Source organism: Cydia pomonella, chromosome 18 (assembly GCF_033807575.1).
Source record: "Cydia pomonella isolate Wapato2018A chromosome 18, ilCydPomo1, whole genome shotgun sequence".
Lineage (NCBI taxonomy): Eukaryota > Metazoa > Arthropoda > Insecta > Lepidoptera > Tortricidae > Cydia > Cydia pomonella.
In genome coordinates this window covers 4,377,647-4,391,733 of record NC_084720.1, presented here as the reverse complement: position 1 = coordinate 4,391,733, position 14,087 = coordinate 4,377,647, and the positions used below count along the sequence as shown (strand labels likewise).

The 14,087-nt window shown below is 39.9% G+C and overlaps 1 protein-coding gene across 1 annotated transcript; it reads left to right on the top strand.

Moving 5' to 3' along the window:
- The first annotated feature begins 50 nt into the window (after positions 1–50).
- LOC133527853 (BOS complex subunit NCLN) lies at positions 51–13,854 on the top strand. The gene is made up of 10 exons (XM_061865046.1): positions 51–357; positions 3,510–3,697; positions 5,766–5,952; positions 6,589–6,719; positions 7,407–7,619; positions 8,483–8,707; positions 8,995–9,147; positions 11,345–11,438; positions 12,253–12,382; positions 13,638–13,854. The coding sequence occupies exons 1-10, from the start codon at positions 183–185 to the stop codon at positions 13,777–13,779; spliced, it is 1,638 nt and encodes a 545-aa protein (XP_061721030.1). The 5' UTR covers positions 51–182; the 3' UTR covers positions 13,780–13,854.
- The last annotated feature ends 233 nt before the right edge of the window (positions 13,855–14,087 follow it).

The following is a 14,087-nucleotide window of genomic DNA, read 5'->3' as shown; positions in this document are numbered from 1 at the left end:
AACACAAAATTACGTAAATCGGAACGTACGACCATAGACATTCTGCTGTCAGAATGTCATGACTGTCATGTCATGCCATTGACCGACTTATCACACGTAGGGATTCTAATAGGATTAGTATCTAATTATTGTTCAATATTTCACGTTAATATCATTACGAGGGACCTAAATTAGTCGCCAAAATGTGGCTCGACGAAGCTGATGGCCTGACTGAGATATTTAAAGGCTATTTGCCTTACTATTTGCTTGTAGCTCTCCCTATTTTTATCATCATGTCTCCAGTGAACCCGGTTGCTGCATCTCACGAATTTTCGGTATACAGGATGCAGCAATACGACTTGCATACGATTCCCCACGGTAAGTACAGCGTGGAAGTGCATGTTTAATTTATAAAAGCAAAACTCGATGACATTTTTAGGTTATAATTTCGGTTGCTTGGTCTTATACAAATAAGTCTTCAGACAATTAGTATCTTATCAGTGTGAGAGATGTTGCCTTAGATAATAGACAGTGATATTATTGAGCTACTTAGGAGAGTTCTCTTATGTTGACCTAGTTATATCTATTACATTTGTTATTGTATTGTATAAGTATTAGAAAACACTGTTCTTATTTCTGTTAATATTTGAATAAGCATTACCATAATACAACAATAAACACAAATTACTATTTTAAATTTCCCATATTAACAACAATACAGTGGCTAGACCCTTTTCTCATAAACTTACCTTACCTTAACTTTCAGATATTATAAAAATATGTGTGGCTAATTATTGTCTAGCATCTTAGTCAGCTCATTATTATTGCTTCTGGCCATCATGTTTTGGGGCTAACTGCTGAATCTGACACAAGATCGTTGAGCTTCAAGATGGTGAAGACATCTTGTGAATATTTTTTTTTGTGTTGAAATGCGTTTAACCATGTTTTAATCAACACCTGGCAATCAATTGTGGCTTTTAGTAAAGTCCAGCTATCTCTTTACTAAAAGCAACTACCGAACAATGTCGCTCTACAAGCACACTTTCAAAGTTACTACTGAATAACGAACTTGACATTGGCAAAATCATCATAGATTTGATGGAGGCCATATTTTAAATGAAGAATAATCTGACACAACAACCGAAGATTGAAGACAGCCAATCTATTCTGTTGCCAAAATAGAGCTTATAGTTTTAAATTTAGATTTTATATTATTTTGAACACAGGTCTGGCCTAGTGGGTAGTGAGCCTGTCTATGAAGCGGCTGGTCCTGGGTTTGAATCCCGGTAAGGGCATATATTTGTGTGATGAGCACAGATATTTGTTCCTGAGTCATGGTTGTCTTCTATGTATTTAAGTATTTGTATATTATGTATATCGTTGTCTGAGTACCCACAACACAAACCTTGGCTTACCATGGTACTTATTCAATTTGCGTGAGAAAGTCCCTTTAATATTTATTTATTAGTGGAAGAAAATGGTTCAAGCCCTACACCCCAGTAACAGGATGGAAAGAAGAAAATGATATATATATGATATTTGTGTAATAATGTTCTATAATATTTATTTATTTATTTTTATTTATATGAATGCACAGGCAGCTGATACAGTAGCAGAAAATAATCTATCATATTTGTGTTTTTTTTAAGTATTTTTTTTATGAGAACGACTAAGGCTGCCTAAACGATTATCATGTGAAAGTCCTTTAGATGGAGAGTAAAATCATCATGCATAAAATAACTAATACTCGAAATATAGGTAAAAGTGGGTGAGAGTCAGAATGGCGGGTGTATCTAAATAAAATTAAATGAAAACCATACCATATTTTTGTACCTAATTTGTACTATTTAGTACCTCCTTTAAAAAAAATTGTACCTCGCGGTACTTAAGCGGGTGTACTGTTTTTTGATGATAACTTTACGTACCGTGAGGTACAATTTTTTTTAATGGAGGTACTAAATAGTACAAATTAGGTACACAAATATGGTATGCTTTTCAATTATTTTTATTTAGGTACACCCGCCATTCTGACTTTCACAAAAGTGGTTTATTAATAAAGAAAACAACAAAAATTACAGATTCTGCACTTAAAATCAAAATATTAGATTAGTACTTGGTACTGCAACCCTTTGCATCAAGAACAGCTTGGCATCTTCGGGGTAGTGATGCAATCAACTTCGCGAGGAAAGAACTTGGAATGCGTTCCCACTCTTCCTTTAATTGTTCAAATCTTTCGTTGACATTTCTTGCACTCACACGACGACCTAGCTCCTTCCATAGGTTTTCTATAGGATTCAAGTTGGCTGGGCCATTCCAAAACCCTCACTCTACGTTTTTTGAACCATTGTTTAACAAGATTAGACGAATGTTTCGGGTCATTATCTTGCTGAAACATAAACGCTCTGCCGAAATTTTGGCGTGCTCAGGGAAGAAACACATCTTGTAATATTCCTTCGTCATAATGCCGTTTATTCGATGTAAAGGACCAACTCCACTTGCACTGAAACAGCGCCATACCATAAGGGAGCCGCCGCCGTGTTTGACTGTAGAGAGCTGATACTTGGGGTCATAGCGAGCATTATCGGGACGTCGTACTTAGGTAATTCCATCTGTTCCGAACAGTAAAAACTTGAATTCATCGCTCCAGATTACCTTTTCCCACATTTCCGCAGTCCAAGAAAGATGTTCTTTCGCATATTTTTTTCTAGCTGCTCGATTTTTCTTGGAAATCAGTGGTTTCTTTGCAGGACGACGAGTACGTACGGACACAGAAACTGAATTTCCACACGATATTTCCCGCATAATGTCGCTCGCCGTGAGTCGTGGATTGTGTCTTGCTATTCGCAAAATGTTGCGGTCTACCAACTTGATGTGCAGCGTGGGCGACCAGGTCTGTTGGGCCTTATATAGTATACTGAAGAACTTGAAATTGCTTAGCCAGCGTCGATTGTGTGAAGCCATTTCTATAGCCATTTATAATTGCTTCTTGTATAGCTACTGTTAAGTTTTTATTTCCACGAGGTCTCCCCATGACGAAACTGATATTTCTTACAAATATGATTATGAATTAGCACGATATTCCGTTTTTTATCGACTTAAATAGTAAATACTACTAGTGACGGACGCTAAATTCCAGAAAAATGAATTCAAATTGTTTTTCTAAATATGTACCGGCCTGTTAGCGTATAATTGGTTGAGAATAAATCAATATAACCTTTTTTGATTAGTTATCAACAAATTCAGTTCTTGGTTTCATCTAATTTGAAATATTTTACAGAAAAATCACAATATGATAGATTTTTTCCGCTACTGTATGTGCAAATCAATGTCCACTTGTGTTTTGTCCTTAGTCCTTTCTGAAGTTCTTGTTCTTGTTCTGAGTGTTCTTAGAGTTTATTGTTAAAAGAGTTTACTAGTGTGCACTGATCACTGATACATATTATATCATATTTTTATTGATATTAAAATTTCAATCAAACTTTAATATAAATAAAAATTATACCACATTGATGAAATATTTTTTGTACCAGGCTGCCGTAGTGCCAGCTTCAACCTAGAAGGCCGCTCGCTGACATCGTGGAGCACATCCCGCCACTGTGTGGTGGCTCGCATCCAAGACGTCAGCATTGAGCAGTTCTTGGAGATCAGGAACAAGGCCGGTGCCCTCCTGCTCGTGCTGCCCAAGAATGATACCGTGCTAAGTGCCGAGGAAAAAGAGGTACTTGTCTAGTTCTAAGAAACTTTTAAGTGGATTCAATTTTATTTTGAACTAAGAGACTGTTAAGAAAGGCATTTGAAGGAATCACCAGAGTCGGAGCAAGCTACTAGCAAACTATGCATGGCATTTGTAATAACAAAGTGTGGCCATGTTATTATTAATGTTTAATTTCTATGAAAATGCAGTGTAAACTTTATATAGCGACACTCAAGGTATCGGACCGGATGTTTTTTTGACAATATAGAGGGTTTTCGTTATATATACAGAAATGAATAATTACTTAAACCAACTATAACCAACAAATGTCGACGTTATAGGGATGAATCGTTATATCAACTGACGTTATATGAAGTTTACACTATATGTTGTTTATAATGATATCATATTTTTATAGAAATTAGACGTTTCAAGTATATGAAACTCCCCTTCTTCTGTTCAAATCCATGGAAAGTTTAGACGGACTCTAGACGGCATACATTATTTTAGAGAAGTTGGGATTTCAACTTTGTCAATTAAATAAATTTCAAATAGACATTCCTATGCTTTCAGTTAGCCAATCAAAAACCCATTATTATAAACTAACTAATGTGGCTCAGCAACCCATAGGGGGTCTTGACCTCCGAAACATGAGCACGCCACTTTTCGCGATCCTGCGCCGCTTCCTGCCAATTACCGGTGTGGAGCTCCCGCAGGTCGTTTCAATGCTGTCTCCCCAGCAGCATCTGGGTAGACTGCTGGTTCGGCCACCTACATAGAATGGAAGAAGATCGGGCTGGTCGTCCCACGTACGCCCACTTGGGACGACCGACTGGTTCCCGCCCGGACGGTGGGATTATTATTATTATAGCCCCTTTATTACCATAGCTCTGACAAATATCGAATTTAAACTGTCGTGGGACATACTAACATTAAACTAATTCTACGGATTCCACTCACGTGCTTTTAGTCACTCGCGCGACATGTTTCAGAGAACCTAGGTCTCCTTTCTCGAGCATTAACAGTGCAAGCATCGTTCACGACGGCCGCGATTCGCGGAGTTGAATCCGTAGAATTAGTTTAATGCTCTTACAATCATTTAATTACATTTCAATTTCAAATACAGCTAGAATATGTTTTTATACTTGTTCCCAAAAGTAAGTAACCAAAAGGTTAATTTTTCGCTTTTCTTGAGGTATTATGGATCCCGTTTGGGTAAAATTCCCATTTCTGCCGTAATCGTCTGTGTTTGGCATTCTACATCCAGTCTTTTCCTCCAACTATGTCTTCAGTCCACCGTTTGACAGGTTTACCAGCTCTCCTCTTGGCTGCTAATGGTCCTCTCCATCTTGTTGTTAGTGTTGTCCATCTGTCATCTTCATCTGTATACCTTGAGATGTGTCCTGCCCGTTGCCATTTGAGCTTTAGGGCTTGTGTCAGCGCATCTTTTACGTTTATTTTACTTCTTATGGTATCATTTTTAGGGTTCCGTAGCCAAATGGCAAAAAACGGATCCCTTATGGATTCGTCATATCTGTCTGTCCGTATGTCACAGCCAGTTTTTCCGAAACTATAAGAACTATACTGGTGAAACTTGGTAAGTAGATGTATTCTGTGAACCGCATTAAGATTTTCACACAAAAATAGAAAAAAAAAACAATAAGTTTTGGGGGTTCCCCATACTTAGAACTGAAACTCAAATTTTTTTTTTCGTCAAACCCATATGTGTGGGGTATCTATAGATAGGTCTTCAAAATGATATTGAGGTTTCTAATATTTTTTTTCTCTAAACTGAATAGTTTGCGCGAGAGACACTTCCAAAGTGGTAAAATGTGTGTCGTCCCCCCTGTAACTTCTAAAATAAGAGAATGATAAATCTAAAAAAAATATATGATGTACATTACCATGCAAACTTCCACCGAAAATCGGTTTGAACGAGATCGAGTAAGTATTTTTTTTTAATACGTCATAAATGGTACGGAACCCTTCATGGGCGAGTCCGACTCGCACATGGCCGCTTTTTTATTTATTATTTATTTTGTGAATTAAGAAAAAAAAATAACAAAATATTGTTTGTTTATCTTGTTAACAGCACATCCAGCTCCTAGAAATGGCGATGGTGCAAGACGAGATCAGCGCGCCCGTCTACTTCGCTGAATGGTCTCCGGCGTTCGAGGACATCCTGAGGGACCTGCAGCACAGCTTCATAACTGACGACAAATCTGGCACGGCTCTCGAGGCCATGCTGAATACTGTGTCGTCTAATGGGTATCAGATTGGTAAGGTTTTTTTTAGTTCCTTGTCACAATATTTAGAAATAAAGTAAAATTAAAGAATTCATTGTGTTGGAAGAGACTTGAACTCGCGGCTGCAGTGTAGCCGTTCTACCAACTGATATACCAAGACTTACCCATTGATGTTCTATACATTGTTAGATGTATGGTTGTGTTCTCGATAACGTTCTCCGTTTTGTATGGGGAATGTTCTCGTGCGAGAACATTCTCCATTGTATTAAGCAGAGACATCTAACTAAGATGTCTCTGCTTAATACAATATTCTAGTTTTTTGTTGGATGGTAAACAGTGTTTTTATATCCCAAGTACTAAATTAATTCATTTATCATCTTTCCTTTGTACCAATTTTGCACTAATACTGTCATTTTTACGTATTAATTAGGTCTGGTACGTTTACTTATTGGGTAATAAAATGTTATTCTCTAATTATGTGTAAATCTATTTCAATAAATGTCTACCACAAGACTAAAAACCGTAAAAGATATTGAAACAGATCACTAAATAAAAACCTACAACCAAGTCCTTTCAAAATGATAAAATCTGGTGATACTATATGTAAACCTCTGTCAAGCCCGTCATGGTATTTAAGTAAACTTGTACTTAGATATTTTGTTTCCCCAGTGGTGTCAGCCCCGGTGCCGGCGAAGCTGGACTCCAAACCGGTGACTCTTCACGGGAAGCTGGTTGGCCGCTCCGGATCCGCTCAGACCATCATCATTTCGGCACACTATGACTCCTCAGGCTTGGTGCCGGTGAGTAAAAAATACTCTTAGAGATTATATATTTTTATATCACAAATGGGAAAAATATTTAGGTAAGTATCATTCTTTGCTCTGTCGAAATATAATGTTTAATTTTAAAGTTTTTCTTTATGGTCACCAATGTCTCTTACGAACGTTAATCTTTTAAAACTTTACATACATACACATTTTTTGTATTGCATTTCTGATATGTTTATGTGACTGTTTGGTTTCTAAATAATAAAAAAACATAAAATTACTAAGAAGCAGATGACTAAAATATTCATATCCATGGTTTGTCTACACTTTTGTTTGTCTACCAAAACATATGTCAGAAAAATAAAATGCTTCAAAAATGTTTTCTCTTTTGCCAGAAACTGGTTAGTACAAATCAAAAGAGTATTTGAATTTCGGACTCTGATAGTTACTTCATGGTTCACTAGACATATCGGCCGGGATTTGGACCATGATTACCTTTTGTGTTATTTTTGAGCTCCCGATATTTCGACGCAGTTATATGCATCTTGTTCACGGCTGACTCATCAATATCCCGGTCGATATTAGTCCAGTGAAACTAACCGTGCATCATTGAAAACTGTTATGGCTTCATGGTTGCTAACTTTTCCTGTTCACGGAATCAAAGTATTTTTACGTCGACTATATATTCTCTCACACTCATGAAAAAGATATCTTTCCCAGGAGCTTTCCGTGGGCGCTGACTCCAATGCCTCAGGAGCCGTAGCTGTACTAGAACTGGCTCGAATATTCTCCCGACTGTACGCGTCGCCGGCCGTACGCGGCGCGCCATCTTTGCTCTTCGTTCTATCTTCTTCGGGGCATGCACTGAACTATGTGGCTACTAAGAAATGGTTGGAAGAACAGCTGGATTCTACCGACGCTTCGCTACTGCAGGTATATAAACCTTTCCATCTTTGCTACAAAGTTGAGAATGAGTCGTTGTAAGTATATTCTCCTAACTGTACGCTTCGCTGGCCGTACGCGGCGCGCCATCTTTGCTTTTCATTCTATCTTCTTCGGGGCATGCACTGAACTATGTGGCTACTAAGAAATGGTTGGAAGAACAGCTGGATTCTACCGACGCTTCGCTACTGCAGGTATATAAACCATACCACCTTTGCAACAAAGTTCGAAATGTGTTGTTGTAAGTATATTCTCCCACGCTTCGCCGACCGTACGCGGCACGCCATCTTTGTTCTTCGTTCTGTCTTCGGCCGGACATGCACTGAACTATGTGGCTACTAAGAAATTGTTGGAAGAACAGCTGGATTCTACCGACGCTTCACTGCTACAGGTATATAAACCATACCACCTTTGCAACAAAGTTCGAAATGTGCTGTTGTAAGTATATTCTCCCACGCTTCGCCGACCGTTCACGGATTCTGCTGACGCTTCGCTACTGCAGATATATAAACCTTTCCATCTTTGCAACAAAGTTGAGAATGAGTCGTTGTAAGTATATTCTCCTAACTGCACGCTTCGCTGGCCGTACGCGGCGCGCCATCTTTGTTCTTCGTTCTGTCTTCGGCCGGACATGCACTGAACTATGTGGCTACTAAGAAGTTGTTGGAAGAACAGCTGGATTCTACCGACGCTTCGCTGCTACAGGTATATAAACCTTACCTCTGGAACAAACCATAGGATACGGTGACCGTTTACCATCAGGCCGTATACTTGTTTACCACCCACGAGGTATTAAAAAAATGCCCGATTTTTTTTGCTAAAACTATCATGTGTTTTAATAATTTGTTCCCTAGGATGTGTCGTTCGCCATGTGCCTGGAGTCCGTCTCGTCGGCCGCGAGCCTGGCGCTGCACGTGTCGCGGCCCGCGCGGCCGGGCGGCGCCGCGCACTCGCTGCAGGCCCGGCTCGGAGCCCCGGTCAAGCATAAGAAGATTAATCTAGCTGACGAGCTCTTGGCTTGGCCCCATGAGAGATTCAGTATCAGGAGAATGACCGCTTTTACATTAAGCAGCTTACAGGTTTGTTTAATTTCAATTTAAAATTTTCATATTTTCTGAGATTTTTTCCTACTGTTTGGAAATTGTTACATATTTTGGGAGTGAATGTTTCCTAAAATGTCTATTAATTCAGGGTGTGCGGTCAGGCAGGTAGTGATTTCGATGATCGCTATGTCAGAAAGGTTCTTGAGTAATGGCTGGCAACTGGTCAACGAAACACAACATTTTTTAAATATATAAAATATATTACTAATTTAACCTTAAAATTGCAGTTTATTTGGTGAATAACCTTATCTCTTTGTCATCAGAGCCACAAAGAGACAGCGCGCAGCACAGTACTCGACACACCTTCGGAACCCTCACTACACAACCTGGTATCTAACATCGCGACAATTGCTCGCGCGCTCGCCGCGCACGTCTACAACCTCACTGGAGATGCAACGCTGTATGACGACGCCCTGGTCAGTAGTTATATAAACTATAACTATTGTAAACAGTAACTCGTCACACCTTCGGAACCCTCTCTATACAACCTGGTATCTTATACCGCGTCAACTGCCCGCCACTCCTTCAACCGCACTGGGGATGCAACGCTGTATGACGACGCCCTGGTCAGTAGTTATATAAACTATAACTATAGTAAACAGTTACTCGACACACCTTCGGAACCCTCTCTACACAACCTGGTATTTAACATCGCGACAACTGCTCGCGCGCTCGCCGCGCACGTCTACAACCTCACTGGGGATGCAACGCTGTATGACGACGCCCTGGTCAGTAGTTATATAAACTATAACTATAGTAAACAGTAACTCGACACACCTTCGGAACCCTCTCTACACAACCTGGTATCTAACATCGCGACAACTGCTCGCGCGTTCGCCGCGCACGTCTACAACCTCACTGGGGATGCAACACTGTATGACGACGCCCTGGTCAGTAGTTATATAAACTATAACTGTTGTAAACACTAACTCGTCACACCTTCGGAACCCTCTCTATACAACCTGGTATCTTATACCGCGTCAACTGCCCGCCACTCCTTCAACCGCACTGGGGATGCAACGCTGTATGACGACGCCCTGGTCAGTAGTTATATAAACTATAACTATAGTAAACAGTAACTCGTCACACCTTCGGAACCCTCTCTACACAACCTGGTATCTAACATCGCGACAACTGCTCGCGCGCTCGCCGCGCACGTCTACAACCTCACTGGGGATGCAACGCTGTATGACGACGCCCTGTAAACAGTAACTCGTCACACATTCGGAACCCTCTCTACACAACCTGGTATCTAACATCGCGACAACTGCTCGCGCGCTCGCCGCGCACGTCTACAACCTCACTGGGGATGCAACGCTGTATGACGACGCCCTGTAAACAGTAACTCGACACACCTTCGGAACCCTCTCTACACAACCTGGTATTTAATACCGCGTCAACTGCCCTCCACGTCTACAACTGCACTGGGGACTCCACGCTGCTCATGCAGTGTGGAGTGCAGTGGTCATCCACTGGTTAGTTAGCAATTTACATATAAATTATAGTTTGGTAAAGCTCGTCACGAGAAAAAATTACAACATTTTGTAAAAGAGTGTTGTCCCTTTAACATAAATACCTAAAAACAGGCACCAGCCTGGATATTGTAATTTTAAATTACTAAATAGATTTTATTTTCCTTTTATTTTTATTTTTTTAACAGGCGCTAAATTTAAAATTTGTATTTTAACCCTTCAAAAATTGGCTTATCAAACTATATACCTAACCAATATATATAAGTATAACATAGCCATTCAGATTCTTAATTTCAAGCAGTGAGGGATGCACCTTAGAATGAAAGATTGATTCAAAGTAATAAAAGTAACATTTCGATATTATGTAGGTATTCGAACTAGGGTGAGTAAATGGTCAGCTGTTTGAATATTTTTTATTTCAAGCGTAGTTATATAAAAATAAGATTGAGAATAGGTTACTTTTTGTTTTTGGCACGAAGTTCTATATTGGACTGTTGGCGTATAGGGGCTAGGCGAAAAAAGTGTAAGATTTTTCCGTCACGGCCCTCTTTTGTTTAAATTCTTTTTCGAAAATAAGTAGACTAATTTCACCAACTTACGTATGCTATAGTGGCGCAGTTGGCAAACAGCCGCTTACAAACGGGTGGTAACAGCGACGATCCGGGTTCGATCCCCGGACGTGTATGCAGATATGACTCTGTGTATATTTTTGCACTTTGTATTTCATATTTTTGAATGACTAAGCGAGTGTGAAGCTCGAGCTAAGCGTATCAGTTTCAGCTTGTACAAAAATGTTTTCTTATGTTTAGTTGTTCTCCCTGCCTGTAAGTCGCATTTCTGAAATTATTTATGCAATTTTGTGAGCAGTTTCGATCATTATTATTTTGTTGATACAGCTTTTTTTGTATTAATAGGCGGGTCCACACAGAGCGCGCATACGTGCGAGGAAATTGCGAGGCACGTCTAGACACTGGCCGGTTTGTGCGCGAGGAAATTGCCTCATACGTATGCTCGCTCTGTGTGGACCCGCCTATTCAATAATATACTACGTTAATCAATAATAATACACTTCGTCCCAACCTAGTGTTCCACGACACCGAGACACTTTTGTTTTGTTTATATTTGTATGTTTTATTCTCAGAATGTAGACGAAGCGTCGGTGAGACATTGGTACTATTATCTGTCGTCGCAATCGAGAGCACCACAGATCATCACCACTTCGGCTCCTAGCGCAGGTCAGATACTATACTTCTCTCTTATTGATTTAATGAAAATCATAAGTTCAAGAAAACCGCTAAAATATTGTTTAATGGAACATGAAAAACTCTTGGAATTTCATTGTTATCTGAGGTACTAAACTTGTGGTTGGTGTAAGTTAAGAATTCATTTCTAACGGCTATGAATAGACCCTTATATTTATGAACTAAAACCTACCGTTTAACTGATAGCTTTATTGTCATATATATATAAGGATCAATTCATAACTGTCAAAATTGACTTTTTACCGGCCAGGGACTGTAAGTATAGGGACCGTGCGCGTTGGAGGGTCTGCCATCTTGTGGCCTGAATCGGAACCATAAACATGCACATTTACACGTCACGTGTTTTCTTGTGCATAGTAGGTTCTGCCATCTTGTGGGCTACATCGGAACAAAAAACATCACATTTACGCCTCGCGCCAAAAATCTGACGGCTCCTGTGCTGCCTCCTACAGTTCATGCACGCTCCCTATTCTATTAACAAGGTAACAATAACACGGAATGGGATAGTCTTATTGTACTTTAAATAGTAGGAAAGACGCGCTATTATCGTTTTTTTCTTTTCCTGATTGCCTACTTCTAAAAAGTCCCAAGGACCACGTCAAAACGGTACACGTCTTAAATTGGCGTTTTAGTTTCTAATTTCTTTATTCTGAACAATAATTATTGTGTCGAACATTTAATTGCTTAATATTGCATATATTCTTCCCTCACGAACGCACGCGTGTGACAACTCTTTACCCACTTTTAGGTTATGACCCTCGTAATTTAATTTATAGTATATTGACAGGTGTGACAGGTGCATTAGAACGCGCGTTATCACGGTACTTGGACGTGACAGTAAGCGTGCATTCGGTGGACAAGCGTGAACCGGAGTACACGCTATACTCCCCCACCCGAGCAGTGCTCTACGTATACAGGTATGTTGACAGTGACAGCTGTCACGGTACAAGTGACAGTAAGCGTGTCGGTGGAAAAGCGTGAACGTGCATCACAACGCGATCATTTATGTGGTAAAATACAATATTCATTTATTGCGATCTGCTGGCTTCAATGACATTGTAACAGTTTTTCGATCAGGTACGTGTCCGTCTTACGAATTTTCAATCTGACGATTCTGTCGGTAAAAGCAAGAAATATTACTTTGCTAATCCGCGAGAAAATAACGAGTTAGTCAATCAGTGCTAACCCGTTATACTTACTTGCGTATTTTTACATGCAATTAATGTTCCCACCCTCCCACCGCAAAAATAAATACGCAAATAAATATAACCACCCACCACCAAAAGTACAAAACTCGACACGTGTGTCGCCTCTCTACGAGGCATCCTCAGGAGATGCTGGAGATGTTGACGGTCTGACGCCCGACAACTGAAACAGTCTTCAGTTGTCGGGTGTCAGACCGTCCGTGCATGGATTTCCGCAAAGTAACGCCTGATTCTATTAATGATTCTGTCGGTCACGTGACCTGTTGCGAGTTTAAGTTTTTTTCCCCATCACAAAAAGTGCAAAGCTAAGAAGCTAAAGAAGTTTTCACTTCAAAAAATTCTAACAGCCTTTGGTGGAATATAATTTTCATAATAGGTAAACTGATTTGACGCTTACTCCATTCTGAATTCATTATATTTCAATTTAATTTATTCAAATTCAATTACCGTTTCGTCGTTCAGTACGAGTATCTATTTGTTTAGTTAGTGACATTATCTCAATACTTCTTAATACGACTGTGACACCGGGCCGCCATACTTTAGTTCACAAAAAGGAGCTCGCTGGCACAACTTTGACACCCCGCCTACTGTGGCTCAACTTGTGTGGGTCATATGCAGAGCTAAGTGGTTAGATGACCATGATGTTTATTGTACAGTCACGTCTGAAAATATCGATACGAAAAAAGTGCCAAAAGTATGTATGTATGTATACCTTAATATATGGGCAATAAAGTCGTGTATACATATTTTTGGCACTTTTTTCGTATCGATATTTTCAGACGTGACCGTACCTCTCGCGTCCAAACTGATCCCTAGTGTCCCTATGACAGTTCTTCCAATTCCCATTTGGTAGGGCTTAATTTAAAAAAATAATTAAAGAAAGATTTATTTACCGTTTTTCATTACTTAAAGTTGTCTCTAAATAAATTAATGTGTTTTTGTATCAACAATTTCACGTTAATTCCAGTGTGAAACCAGCGGTATTCGACCTGATTCTAACCCTGGCCATCATCGCGTACCTGTCCGTGGTCTACTTCGCCATTCAGCTGTTCCCGCGGTTCTACGAGGAGTACGCTAAGGTCGTCACCGGCAAGGCCAAAGTACATTAGGGTAAGATATCAATTGTAGTAAGATTCATTGATTGTATTGCGCACCACACTGCAATTATCAGACATTCACCAACAGAGTAAGCGGTTTCACACAAAGCGAGCCGCCTCGCGAGGAAACTTTGACCTGTAGCGTTTTAAAATATTTGCCTTGCGCGTCTTCGCTCGGCAGCGTTTTCAAATTTTTGCCTCGCGAGGAAATACCGAATCAATTTGCTCGGCAAGATGGCGTCATTCGAGGTAGCTCTGTATGGACCCGCCTAATCACTGTGTTCACGGAATAACTTCAGATATTGTCTATATCATTTTAT

Bases quoted from the DNA above. Each gene is read 5' to 3' on its own strand.
- LOC133527853 (XM_061865046.1), top strand. From the start codon at position 183: ATGTGGCTCGACGAAGCTGATGGCCTGACTGAGATATTTAAAGGCTAT. The intron at 3,698-5,765 runs GTACTTGTCTAG...TCTTGTTAACAG, and splicing joins TAAGTGCCGAGGAAAAAGAG to CACATCCAGCTCCTAGAAAT. The intron at 9,148-11,344 runs GTCAGTAGTTAT...TTTTATTCTCAG, and splicing joins CGCTGTATGACGACGCCCTG to AATGTAGACGAAGCGTCGGT.